This window comes from Penaeus chinensis, chromosome 2 (genome assembly GCF_019202785.1).
Source record: "Penaeus chinensis breed Huanghai No. 1 chromosome 2, ASM1920278v2, whole genome shotgun sequence".
NCBI lineage: Eukaryota > Metazoa > Arthropoda > Malacostraca > Decapoda > Penaeidae > Penaeus > Penaeus chinensis.
In genome coordinates, this window is record NC_061820.1 from 6,166,012 (window position 1) to 6,181,011 (window position 15,000).

Here is a 15,000-nt window from a genome sequence, read left to right on the forward strand (position 1 = left end):
TATTTATTTATTTATGCATTCATATAGATAAATATATATATATATATATATATATATATATATTACATATATATATGTATATATATTTACTTATTTAGTTATTTATTTGTTTGTTTATTTATTATGTATGTTTATATATATATTTATATATATATATATATATGTTATATATATACATATATATATACACATACATACATATATGTATATGCTCATATAAACACATATTATATATATATTATATATATATATGTATTATATATATATATATATATTGTATGAAAATAGTAGATCTAATAAACAAATCAATTTGACTGATGTATTTTTATGTATTATTATTGTTGGTTTTGGTTTTCTTAGCAACATCATTGTTATTTATTTCAGATATTATTGTTTCGTATTTGTTATCATTTTGATGACGCCGTAAGCATTTTTTTAAATTTCTGCTTTTGTTATTATTATTGTTGCTGTTATTATTATTGTTATTATCATTATTAGTAATGTTATTGTTTTTGTGGCTATTTGTAATTATCTGACACTATTGTTTTTTGTATAATTTTCCATAATTATTTACTATTATCAGTGTTATTAACTATTGCAGTTCGAAGTATCATCGGTCCCTTACATCATTATGGATTTTTAGGGACGTATGGAAAATTTATGGTTATCAATATTATGATAATTGTTATTATAATATTATTACTTTAATCGTGAGCGTTACTGGTATTCCTGTTTCTGTTCTTATTCATACTATCACTGTTATTATAGTTATTATCTTTATTATTGTTATTATTATTATTATTATTATTATTATTATTATTATTATTATTATTGTCATTACTAATAATAATTATACTGCTACTTTTATTATCATCATCCCTTGTTATTTTTATTATTATTGTCGTTAGTATTATCATCGTTATCATCATTTGCATTATCATTTTCATCATTATTACTATAATTATCATAGTTATGATTATTGGTAATTGTTTTATGTTTGCCATCATCTGTGTCACAAATAACAATGTTCGTGATATACTGGCACTATTGCAATTATTAAGTACACCATCACTTATCATCTTAGTTATCACTGTAAACTTTCCCCTAGTGATATTTTCCGTGATATTATCAGTATTATCATTATTAAGATTAAATTTTACTATGCGTTTATATCAAACGCATTGTCGATTGCAGTTCGAAGAATTGTTTTTGGTATGATATTAATTATAATTTATTAATTTGTTTATTTTGTATTCGTTATATCCTTTTAGTGGTCACGGATTTACTATTTTGATTCTGTATTAATGAGTAACTGAATTATCTTATCCTCTTTTCACTGATGTGTTGATGCTCAGAAGACGTGAACAAATGCCGCTGATCGAAATAAAAAAACTTCGCTTCTTAAACGATGCTGGCGATTTTCTTTCCTTTTCTTTTCTTTTCTTTTCTTTTCTTTTCTTTTCTTTTGGCACGAACACACTGGCGATCTGCGTGGGGGTCAGCCGTCCGCGGCGGCGACGAAAATAGAATCGGCGCCGCGCTTGTGATAATATATTGCCGCGGCCGCACCGGCGAGGAAGAAAACCCGTGTTTTATACCCGCGCTAATCTCCGGGCCGCTCGGCGTGGACAGCGTTTACACAAGTACCGGGGATTTATCATTTTTTAAAGAGAAGAAAAGGCCCCGCGTCTGGGATAAATGGCGAGGGAGGGCGGGGCGGCGGCTGATGGATGGCTGTTTGATCTTGTTTTCGGTAAGCGACCCGGGAGAATTCTTTAAAAAGCCCCGTTTCTAAGCCCGGGCCGAGATTTATTCGCCGTATGGGAGGGATTGCCCGAAATGATACGTCCATCCATCTCTCCTGCTACTTTTGCCTCGGGGAATTGGGGCTTGGGGATTATCGGGAAAGTCAGCATGTGGAATGGGCATCTCCGGCCGTCGTATATATTGGATACTCCGGTTGGAGATTTGAGATTTATTCAGCGCTACAGTGATCGCTATTTGAATTGTGAATGTATCTGTCAGCGTTTCGTTAGTGTTGAAATTTCACGTCGTGGGCAGACAGCGGTGATTTTGACTCATTCCTCTTTGTGTATGTTAATTACTATTCATGTGTTTGTTATTTATGCCAGTGCCTCGTCCGACAAATCACTTTAGGATCCTTATAGAGGTTTACATTCTTGGTATGCTGTGAATGAAAGAGAATCGCGTGCCCGTCAGAAGGAACGACCTGAACACCGGCTGTGTGATGTCCGCTTTTGATGCTAAGGTGTTCGTGATCGTCCGAGTCGATAAGGGGACGAGGAGGGGAAGGGAAGAATAATCATTCGCTGGTTAAAACAGCAAATAAAATGGTCGGATGTAGCGATGTCATTAACGGGCGGGGTAATTATCGAATTTTATGGGATTCAGCGGAAAAAAGACAGTGAATTAAAGAGAGTATCGTGCATATTTGCATGTCACGGAGATCGACTCTGGTGATTTATCGGGTTGGGAAAGGGGAATAGTGAAGGGGAAACAGAGGAAAATGGAACGGGGAGGAAGTAAGGAAGAGGGGAAAATGGTAAAAGTAGAGGCAGAGGGGTACAGGGGGAACGAGGGGAAGGGTGTGAGGAGAGCAAGGCATGGCGAGGAAAAAGAGAAGTAAAGGTAGAAGAGAAAAAATAAACGAAGGAACGGAAAAGAGGGAGAGGTCGAGGAAGAGGACACAGCATGACAAAGGGAAAGGGAGGAAGTGAGCGAGGAAGAGGGCCTGGGCCATGGCGAGCGAGGGACGGGCGCGGCGTGGGGCAGCGGGTCAGTCCAGGACAGGCAAGGGACGCGAGGCCACACTTCTCCGGCCGTCACTTCACCCTCCACTTATCCACTTACTCGGCCGCCCTCAAGTGGTATCGGCGGGTCGTTGTGGGTGGGGTAATTGGCGGTGGTTGGCCCAAGTGGTCGTTACGCCAATGGGTACTTTATGGGACCGACGCCAGCTAATTTATGCGCGACTCGCTAAATTACCGGGATGGAAATGGGTCGTTAGCAAAGTTTTAATGTGTAATAATTTTTATATGGGGGGAAGGGATGAAAAGTCGCAGATGTGATTTATTATATAGATATTTTTTTGTCTTTTTTTTTATAAAGAATACACTTCCGCGTTCCCCCTCTTGCTCCTCCCCCACTATGGTGTAGACCCATTACTCTGGTTTGTTTATGAAGCTTTGATGGCTGATTGAAAAGAATAATTTATTCCCTAGGTATTGCAGGCAAATGGATTTTCGTGGAAAGGAAATGCAGCGGTTGGTATTTTTTATCATTTGTGGCGTAACGGTCGGCCAGAGGGTTTCAGGCAGAGCATCCGTTTTGGTGTGCTTGGAGATCATTGATATGGCACAAACACGCAAGCACATGCACACGCACATGTACGAGCGCATGCTCACACACACACACACACACACACACACACACACACACACACACACACACACACACACACACACACACACACACACACACACACTCATGCATACATACAAAACATGCATTACCGTGCAGATATTTGCATGCGCGCATTTTCATGAAACATTTTACAATTTTCCACATGTTACAGCACGAGAGAGCGACTCAAGACGGATGTTAACGCTGATTTGTCGCGTTGATTTCTTGCAAGTGCTTTTTACTTTTGTTTTTGTTTTTATTCTTTTCATATTTCTGATTTGTTTGGTCTTTATAAACGAACGAAGATATCATCGATTTACCTGTTGTGAGTGTTTGAAGTGCATAAAGTCTTTGAATTTTTTAAAAATGGGAGAGGATTTATAAAAGCATTCGATGTAGTGGTATATTGTATGTGTTTTTGAGATTTTGAGGTCACAGTGACGAATTGTATTTCATTAACCTTCTGAAATGCAATAGTCCCTTTATAAAGAGAGAGAGATTTGCCAATGGCTAGCTAGTCATTTATTTATATTTATTCGGCCGTGATAATCCTCGCTTTTCCACGTATTTTTGTTGTTTGAATTATTAACTAGACTTCCGCAGTCGTACTGTTATCGGAAATAGACGGACGTCAACAACCCCGCGAACATTAAGACGTCACCCCTTCGGAAACTTTACTGAACGTTGCAACTCTTGAGATATAATTGTAGCAATTTCCTCTTATATAGCAACGCGGGCACACTAAATTTTAACATTTGTAACATTTTAGCGTCATGGCTCCCTTTCGTGGACCATGGATCGGAAAGAAAAATGCTAAAAAATACCAACTTCTGGATCGTTAACATCAGCGCTTCGCCGCGATCGTCCAAGATTTGTCTCTCATGCGGCCGTAAGGAGCGTCGGTGCTCCGGTTCGTCGCCGCAAAATTATCAATGAACCGTAATTTGGCGTTCTGGATCAGCGCCGGCCGTTCGTCACTGTCTTCGGAACGCTGGAGATGTCGTCACTTCATAGCGAAACGTCGGGAATATCGCTTCGACTTCGCGGGAGGAATGAGCAGCCAATGAGCAGCCAACTTTTCTAAGGCAGCAAACACCGTCACGCGAAATACAAGCACGCTATATTGTCAGTTTAATAACAGTGATTATCCAGAGACGTATGGTACAGCATTACACGACGGTATCATTATGTCTCAAAATAACGTTGTGGCATTGCGATTTAATATCAAAGATACACCCAATGGAGCCTCGATGACGGACTGAACATTAAACGACAAAGGTATCTCTGTGTCTGCAGTAGTAAAATACGCAATAATCCCAACTAACTGCCTTATCGACGCTTATTTAAGAACGTGTCTAGAAGGAAGCATCTTTGACTCTCATGCTATCAATTGTACTGCACATGACAAGTTGAATTAAAGTCTTTTAAGGCCTAAGAAATAAATGATTTTCCTGCCAGCCCTCGTTCGACGGCAGAGTGCGGGAAAAGTGCCACGTGTTATTGTATCCAGAGGAGTGTTAATATTTAAAAGCCTTTGGGGTATTTTGTTATTGCACACATACACATATGGTTTACTTGATGTTTAAGAGACAAATACGTGGTGATTTATGGTTGGAAGATTTAATTAATCGGTAGTTTGTATTTGTTCTCGGATAATCATGCTGTTAGATTATTTTGTTGGCGTTCTGATAATTATGATATATTTTTTTTATATGATATATAGTATATCATGAGAATTTATTAGCGTTATATTAAGGATTTCGGCGTGAGGGTGTTATGTTTAGAATATCGAATATTTTAATTTTATTTTGATGTTACCGGATAGTAATAAAAACATTTGATAAAGTAAAAAATATTAAGATGATGATAGAGGTGGTAAGAGTAACACAACACTTATGATAACGCTGATAAAGTTCATTATAATGATGATTATGATAATAATATTGACCATAAGGATAATGACAATATTGATTACAATGATAATGATAATAATGATCGTAATGATAATAATCATGATGATAATAACAATGATGATAATAATATTAATAATGATGATGATAACAATGGTGATGATAATAGTAATAATAATGTTAGTAATAACGAAAATGATAAAGATAGTAATAATAATGATAATGATAATGATAGTATGCATAGCATTACTATTCATATTAGTACTGATATTGATCTTAATAATGATAAAGATGATAATAATAATAATAATAGTAATAATGATAATAATAATAATAATAATAATAATAATAATAATGATATTGATAATGCTTGTAATAATAATAATGATATTGATAATGATTGTAATAATAGTAATGATAATGATAACAATAATGATAATAATCATAATGATAATGAAATAAATATCAATACAGATAAAAGCACAATGATATGACAGTATTTCGTTGAAAATGTCCGTATAAGATAACTAATGATAATTATAGTCGAGAAATATGTACTAATACCTGTGTTCTTGACCAAGTGGGAGTTTTGTTCATGTAAAATATTGCAACATAAATACTTTCATAAGGAGTAAAATCAGCTAAAGAAAATATATAGCGGAAAAATTATTTACAGTAATGGTAATGATAATGACGATGAGAAAGATATTGTAAATCATACTGAATGGGTCATTAGCGATATTCAAGAATTAGTTACGAATTTGAAGTAGTAAGACTGAAATAAATAACACAAAAAAACTAATTCGCAGAGGTAAGAATATTATGAATAAATTAATCGATATAAATCAAATAACGTCTCGTGATAAACGATATATGCGGGTGTTTTATGGGGAATTTTATATAGGGTTTATTTGTGGTTGCTATGTTGGTAGCGATGTTGTATTGTGGTCGGTGTTGCCATCGGTATTTCCACAAAACTGGACTTTAAAAACCGCTGAAGATAAGAGAAAAAAACTCCACATTTCTCCGCTAAAAAATAGGGAATGTAAAAAATCGCTAGAATGGCAACAATAATTGATTATGTTTTTTCTGTAGTTTTATTTTTTTAGATATGAGTGATGTTAATTTTAATGCTATAACGAGGATGTCGGTAATGATAATGATAATCGTGATATGATGATAACAATTATAATAATGTTGATGATGCTGCTAATAATAATGATGATAATCATAATCATAATCATAAACAAATATTAGGGTACTAGTAATGATGATAATAATAATATTAATGATAATAGTGTTATTATTTATAATAGTGATAATAATAAAGATGATGATTATAATTATATTAATAACAATAATATTGATTATTATTGTTATTATTATTATTATTATTATTATTATTATTGTAACAGTGATAATAATGATAATAATTGATGTTATTATTATCATCATTATTGATATTATTATTATTATTATTATTATTATTATTGTTATTATTGTTGTTTTAAAGATTATGATGTTGATGATGATAATAATATTAATAATGATAATGGTAATGATTATTATTATTATTATTAATATTATTATTATTGTTATTATTATTGTTATCGTTATTATTATTATTATTATTATTATTATTATTATTATTGTTGTTTTTATTATTATTGTTATTGTTATTATTATTATTATTATTATTATTATTATTATTATTATTAATAATATTGTTTTTGTTGTTATAATGATTATGATTATGATCATGAAAATAATAATCATATTTATTATTGTTGTTGTTTTGTTGTTGCTGTTATTATTATTATTATTATTATTATTATTATTATTATTATTATTATTATCGATGTTGCTGTTGTTGTTATCATGGTGATAATGATAATATTTTTTAAAATAATGATGATGATAAGGATGATAAAAGTAATGATAAGGAAAATAGTAATAATGATGATGATAATAATAGGAGTAATACAAAAACAATAATGATATTGATGATAATAATAATAATAATTATATAGATATAGTAATAGTAGTAATAAGAATGATAATAAAGGTGATGATGATAATAATGATAATAGGTAGTGGAGTGGCAATAATGATAATAATTTGTGTATGATAACTGATATCAATAATAGCATGGTTGCTATCTCATATGTGCAGTTATCATCGTTATTACACAATCATTCCTTAACACTGATGTTAATTGTATTACAATTATTATTATTATTACTGTTATCGGTGTTTTAATTAGGAATAACACTTTTTTTCAATTGTCATTGATATTATCACCGTTATTAATACAAAATATATTATTATTGTTATTACCAATATTTACTACCTTATGCCCGCTTCAATCTTATTTGCAACATTTCATATTATTTAGATATTGTTCTTAGCATCATTGTCATCAGTAATGACAGTAGTGTTACGTGAGCAATTTTGCTGTTATTACCACTGTCATTAGAATCGCTATCGTTGTTATTGTTAATAGTATTGTTATCATTTATTATTATTATTGTTATTATTATTATTATTATTATTATTTCTGATATCATCATTATATAGATCAGTATTGATATTATTATTATCATCATTGTCATTATTATTATTACTGCCGTTGTGTTATTATCATTATTATCATTTTTGTTCTTGTTAATTTTTATTATCAATCATCTTCATCATTATTATTATTATTTGTATTTTCTCAATTGTTGGCATTGTTGAGAACAGTATTATATTAATTATCACATTGTTATTTTATTGTTATAATAATCATCGTTATTACCATTATTATTATTGTCATTGTTATTGTTACTATTATTATTGTTATTATTATTATTATTTTTGTTGTTATTATTAATATTAATATTACTGTTGTTTTATTATTATTATTATTATTATTGTTTATTAGTATTACTGGTAGTAGTAGTAGTAGTAGTAGTATTTTTAGTATTGTTGATTGTATTACTATTATCATCTTCATCATTATTATTATGGTTATTATTATTATAATTGTTATTATTATTATTATTATTATTATGATTATGATTATTATTATTAATACTATTACGTTTAATATTGCAATTACTATTTCTTTTACTTTTATTATTAACAGTCATCATCATTATTATCTAGATATATATTATATGATATATATACATATACATATATATATATATATATATATATATATATATATATATATATATACATACATACATATACATATATAGATAGATAGATAGATATAGATATTTATATTTATATTTATATTTATATTTATATAATATATTATATTATTTATATATATTAATATATTATATGTATTTATATATATTTATATATATATTAAATTACCATAATTATTTACACCAACCTTGTCAATAATTGTTAACTGTGTTGTTGTTTTTGTTGATTTTACAATCAAAATTACTTTCATTTTTATTATTAGCAATCATCATCATTATCTGTATATGTTTATGTATAACATTATCATAATTATTGACTTCAGCATTATTATTGATTATCGTTATTAGTAGTAGTACTATTACTATTACTATTACTATTATTGGAACTCCTGCTAGTAATATTATTATATTATCACTTATCATTATTATTGTTGCTATTGATGGAAAAATGGTGACTATGCTCAAAATAGATTTATTTTGTGCATAGCGGCTATTGGTATTATTACTATTGGCACGACTGTCATCATCAGCAGTATTGTTACTAATACGAGTAATATTTGTCTTATTATCTCCATTATAATAATCAAGTTGATAGCAAAGAGCTGTGATGATCAAGTGATTAAAGAAAGAATATCTGTGCTCAAAATTAATTATACTCCGGATCTGAGTATATAGATCTTGTTCAACGATTGGCAATGATGTTTTTTAATAATGTCTCTTTTGTTTTCTGATACTGTTAGTAGGAAATGATGATGGTAATGGTAATAATAAAAATATTGGTGATAATTATGATAATAATTATAGAAGTAGTAATAATGATAATTTATATAATCATATTGGTAATAATAGCAGTAATAACAATAATAACAGTATTTATGATAATGATGATAATGACAATAATAGTAATAATAATAATAATAATAATAATAATAATAATAATAGTAATAATGATAATAATGATAATAATAGTTGTAGTAGTAGTAATAATAATAATAATAATAATAATTATAATTATAATTATAATTATAATTATAATTATAATAATAATAATGACAATGATAATAGTAATAGTAACAGTAACAGTAACAGTAACAGTAACAACAACAACAACAACAGCAATGATAACTGCTAATTGTAGTGATAAAGTGATAATAAAACAATATGATATGATAATGACAACAATGATAGTAATAATAAAAATAATAATGATAATAACAATAATGATAATAATAATAATAAATAATATTAATAATAATAATAATAATAATAATAATAATAATAATAATAACAGCAATGAGAACTGCTAATGGTAGTTATAAAGTGATATTGATAGCAATAACAATAATGACTAAATATATGACGGTAAAGATAAAAATGAAACTAGCAATAACAGTTATAAGAGCAATTCTATTTGTATTGTTGTTTTTATCATTGTTGATATAATATAGATAGTACACATAAAGATAAATAATGGTAAATTGGTTAAGATCATTGCTATTATGATATGATAACAGGAGTCACAAATGATGATGTGATAGATAAGATTGATCGTATTGATTATTATAATGACAATTATTATTGTTATTCTTGTTGTTGTTAATCTTTTTGTTGTTATTATTGGTATTAGTATTAGTATTTGTATTGTTTGTAGTAGCCCTTTGATATTAAGAATGATAATAATATTAATACTACTACTACTACTAATAATAATAATAATTAAAATAATAATGGTAATAATAATTATTATTATCATTGTTAAAACTATTTTTATTATCATTATTATTATCATTAGTAGTAGTAGTAGTAGTATTGATTGTTGTTGTTGTTGTTGCTGTTATTATGATGATGATGGTGGTAGTGGTGATGATAATGATAATAATATTGATATTTGGTAATAGTAATGATGATAATGAAAATTATGATAATTATTATATAATACTAATGTTACTGACAGTCATGATTGATAGTGGCATAATTATGGTAATAATATAATACGAATGTTAATGACAGTAATGATGGATAGTGACATTCTTGATAACGATGATATGAATATTATTGATAGAACTTGTGCAACAACTACACGGTTGATAACAGTTTTCATAAAAAGGCTGCAATAAGTCAACCATAATTATAATGTTATCGATAATAATTATGCTAATCATTATGATCATTATATTAATTCCATAAGACTTAGGTCATGATGCTGATGATGAAAAAATAGTTGTTGGAATTATAATCGTAAGAAAATTGGGAAAAAAAGAGAGATAACAAAACAGAGGTAATAATCAGATTTGGTTTAATGATAAATTATGATGAAAATAAATTGTAATCATAATGAATAATGAGAAATGATAATAACAATTTGCAGTTTATAAGAATAACAAGAATTGCAATACTGTAAGAATATTGATAATGATATATTTATAAACCAACAGTATTTAATCAGGTATAAATAATAATGGGTTGATAATGAATTAGAAATAATAGAATGAAAGTAATAATGGTAATAGGAGTGGGTGTGAAAGCAAGTTTTTTTTGTATAGATGAACACAACTTCAGTATATATATGTGTATGTATGTATGTATGTATTCTAGAAATAATTAAGCGTGTGTTCCAAAGCACGAAAATGTAAGTAACATGGTGTAAAAGAATTAGGTAAAAGCATTTGAGAAAGAAAATATAGAAATTGCATAGATCGTTGCTTACAGTTTGAAATGTAATATATATAATAATTTGTGAAACATGAGTTCCTATAATTATTGTCAAGGGTTATATCAATGGTAAATCCAGGAACAGAATACTCACAATTTCAGAAAAAAAATAGTATTTTCAGTGTTGATATTGGTAGCGATACTCATAACTGTTACCGATCTTATTGCTGTCAGTTGGTATTTGACATATTAACAGTAGAAATTAATCATTAATATTAATTAATGAATAATGACACCATTCACATATAGATCTATTTTTTTGTAAATACTTTATGGATTTCGTTGTTCCTCGAAATAGCGTTTTGATGGACTTAGGCTTTTTCCTCTGTTTTCCTATTTATTTCCAAGCCTTCCGTCTTTAATTAATAGAAAGGTCACCCCTTTTTCCTTCCTTTTCCGTAGATATTTTTGGTTTTAGCATTTTTGTGTAATTATCAGGGTATTCTGAAATAGACTTTGGAGAAGTCATAGGAATTAAAGAGCACAGTTACAGTTAAAATTAATTATGCAAGTTTATATAAGTGGTTTTACTTCTTTACTGCTGATTGATTGCTTTTGCTGACAACAAAATATATTCTTTTAAATTTTGGATGATTGTCCTGCATAATTCCATGCTCAGACCTTGGTCCATGATTACCATGGTGTGCATAATTTTATTTGTATAACTTAGTGGCATTCTATGGAGCGTCATTCACTAGATGACTTAGGATAGAGTATCAGGATATGAATATTATGAATGGTGAAATGAAAATCTATCTCACATTGTTCAGTTGTATTTAACCAAAGTTCTACACAGTTGTACAGACAATAAATAAGGTATTGGGTGACTTAGAGATGCTGAGTCTAGGCAGCAACTTGTTACTGCCACCGGAAACAGTTTGCTTGGTAAGTACAAGACACAGTGTATACCTGGCCGTAGCCACACCTGACAAGACACAATTAGAATTACTTTCACTAGTACCATAGTTAGACATTACATTAGAGAGTAACAAAATAACATTTCAAAAAAGTATTACTACATTGCTAATGAAATATTGACTAAAACAGATCTGCACCTAAACACTGACGACCGAAAAGAAGAAGAATATTTTAAGGAATACAGTATCGGCTGTCGTTTTACAGGCAGCTCGAATAGCCTAGGCCTCCAAAGTGTCCAAAGTCTATGGTGAAGCCCACCTACTTTTTTTTACTAGTTGCAGTCTACTTATTTTCCGAATGTGTTGGAGTACAAGTGAGTGTAGTCACGTTGGCGGTGTTTTCGTCACTGGGGCGAGTGGTGGTAGGGGGTGGAGGGGGGGGGGGGGTCCTGCACGTGGCGTCCTCCTCGCCTTCGGCCTCTCCTCCGGCTGCTGTCACTGTACCAGACCGCATGTCCTCCTCACAAGCACACTTACGCACTAACACATGTAAGGTCTAAAGGGAAACGTTAAATTGACCAGATTACTATTTACAAATTGCTAACACTCGAAAACTAAAAGTTATCACAGCTGTAATAAAATCAACGCCGTATAATGACGCACAGCGCACATAAATAAAATATATATGAAAGTATTTTCGCGAACTAGAAGCCACTGGTATAAACTTAAATGTCCGACGTGGTATAAGACCTTCAGCACTATGGTTTGGCACAGAGTTTATTTACATTATATACATTTTCGCACTAGCACCTGCTTGCCACCTGTGCCGACGCTGATGATAGCATCACTATAAGTTTATTATCCTCACCGGCGGCCGGGAAGTCCTTGGAGGCATCGGGGGAGGCGGACGCGGAGCCTCACAGCTTCTCCAGGCTCTTGGAGTTCGTGAGGAGCTCCCGCGTGAGTCTCCACGCCTGCTTGGCCGCGGACTCCAGGGAAGGGGGCGACGCTCCGCGCAGGAGGTTGATTGACGGGAGGAAGTAGTGGGGGCACCGGCGACACTGCAGGCAGGTAATGAGCTGGAGGAGAATCCCCACGAGGCGGTCGCCAAGCACGGTCTCGTCCCAGTCCGTCTCCCGAGGGTGTTTCTCGCACTCGTACAACACCAGAGTCTTCACCGCGTAGGCCGGCACCGGGTCGCCGGGCAGCTCCAGGTGGCGATCCCTCAGAGTTTTCAGAATGGCCAGACACCGCTTGCGGCTGGCGCCGTACAAGAGGCGATTTTCGGCGTCATTAAATGACAATGCCCAAGCGTCGCCCTCGAGGCCCCCGCCGTTCTTCCCGGTGCCCACTGCCGACTCTCTGCTCAGCAGATCGAATCCCTCTGTCTTGACCTCCGCCACGAGACTCGGCGGCGGCCACGGCACGTGCGGCGACGGCCAGTGGGCGGCCGACCTGGGCCACACGCCCTGAACACTTGAACGCTGGTGTTATTTGCACGGTATAGCGGTCGCGCACTCGCAGCCGCACCTCGCTCGTGTCCCCGACCATCCTGACGGAGTCGCGGTAGGTGCACTTGTCGACGGCCTGCGCCACGAGAGTGTGGAGACGCGACCTCATCTTGCGGGCCGACAGGTAGCCCGATGCCGTGATGAACTCCACCCACAGCGACATGGAGCGCTTCCGGCCGTCGCTGAGCTTGAGAACCGCACTGCCGGGGATGCTGCCGTCGTCCACGAAGTTGAACTCTCCCATCTGGTTGAGGTAGAGTATAACCTCGAACTCCATGGGCGAGACGACGTTGAGACCCTCGAAGCGGCCGTTGACCTCGGCCAGAGAAGAGATGACCCGCGGCTCTTGCACCTCAACTTCCTTCAGCACATCTTGCACGACCTTGACCACTTCCCGGAGCGTCTTTGCAACAGCTGCCCGCCGGGCGGCCACACGCTCCGCAGAGTATTTGTTTACCTGGTACAGCATGCGTGACTGGGCACCTTGCATGTCCGCCGGCACCAGCATCCCCACACACGAGCAACCGCTAATGGACTTTGTGCTTAAATGAGGTAAACAGGAATATTCCGAAGGTGGAAGGAAATCAAGTAGTGTGAGAATAGCGTTGAGGTGGTGGAGGTGGCGGGGGGCACGTGTTGGTGGCACCTGCTTGGCACTCGGTGCAACGGGGCTTCCTCGCAACCTCACGCTGCTAATTACTGATGCGTGAGTTGCGCCTGCAGGAGATGCAATGTGGGCGGAGCCAAAGGGCCGCGCGCCGCCCATCGCCCCGCCCTTCTGTCACGGCGCCGCGGCAGAAACAGGACAAGGACAGAACATCCATCTTGGCTGGCCGTCAGGAGCCGCGACCTGGCCAGGCACTAGCGGATCGATGGCCTTATGACTGTTGTCACGCGGTGGCGGCTCTCAGGTACTAGGTTATACGAGGTTGACTGGTTGACTGACTGTCTACCTCGCCGCGACGGCTAGGCAGGCGATTCGTTTTTATTATTATTTTGGTAGTACGATGATAAAGCAAATTAACACTGCTGAAGGTACTCTGTTCTGGTGAGGAGGTCCCTAGTAAGTCGCCAGGTCTGAGAGGCACCCTGAGTGAGGCTCTGGCGAGGAGTGCCACGGAAGAGGTCCACCTGAGGCAGGAAATAGTGTGGGCACCTACGGCACAGAAGGCATGAGATCAGCTGGAGAAGGATACCATTAATGCGGTCCCCGAGGCTGATGGTGTCCCACTCCCACTCGTGTGGGTGTTTCTCGCACTCGTACAGTACCAGAGTCTTGAGCACGAAGGAGCTCACGGGGTTTCCGGCCAGCTCAAGGTGCCGGTCTCTTAAAGTCTTGAGGATGGAGAGGCACTTCTTGCGGCATCCTTGTGTAAGGAGTCGATCC

At 34.2% G+C, this 15,000-nt stretch overlaps 3 protein-coding genes across 3 annotated transcripts in view; 1 reads left to right on the top strand and 2 right to left on the bottom strand.

The window, feature by feature from the left end:
• The window catches only part of LOC125031263 (neurobeachin-like), a 1,410,248-nt gene that overhangs the window by 1,301,520 nt on the left and 93,728 nt on the right, over positions 1-15,000 (top strand).
• LOC125032272 (protein mab-21-like 2) lies at positions 12,003-14,379 on the bottom strand. The gene is given in 2 exon segments (XM_047623372.1): positions 12,003-13,574; positions 13,576-14,379. Coding segments are annotated over 2 exon segments (1,359 nt in total). The 3' UTR covers positions 12,003-13,019.
• The window catches only part of LOC125032283 (protein mab-21-like 2), a 1,371-nt gene continuing 1,004 nt past the window's right edge, over positions 14,634-15,000 (bottom strand). The window contains exon 1 of the mRNA XM_047623383.1: positions 14,634-15,000. This exon is cut by the window's right edge and continues 1,004 nt beyond it. Within this exon, the coding sequence (XP_047479339.1) occupies positions 14,634-15,000 (367 nt within the window).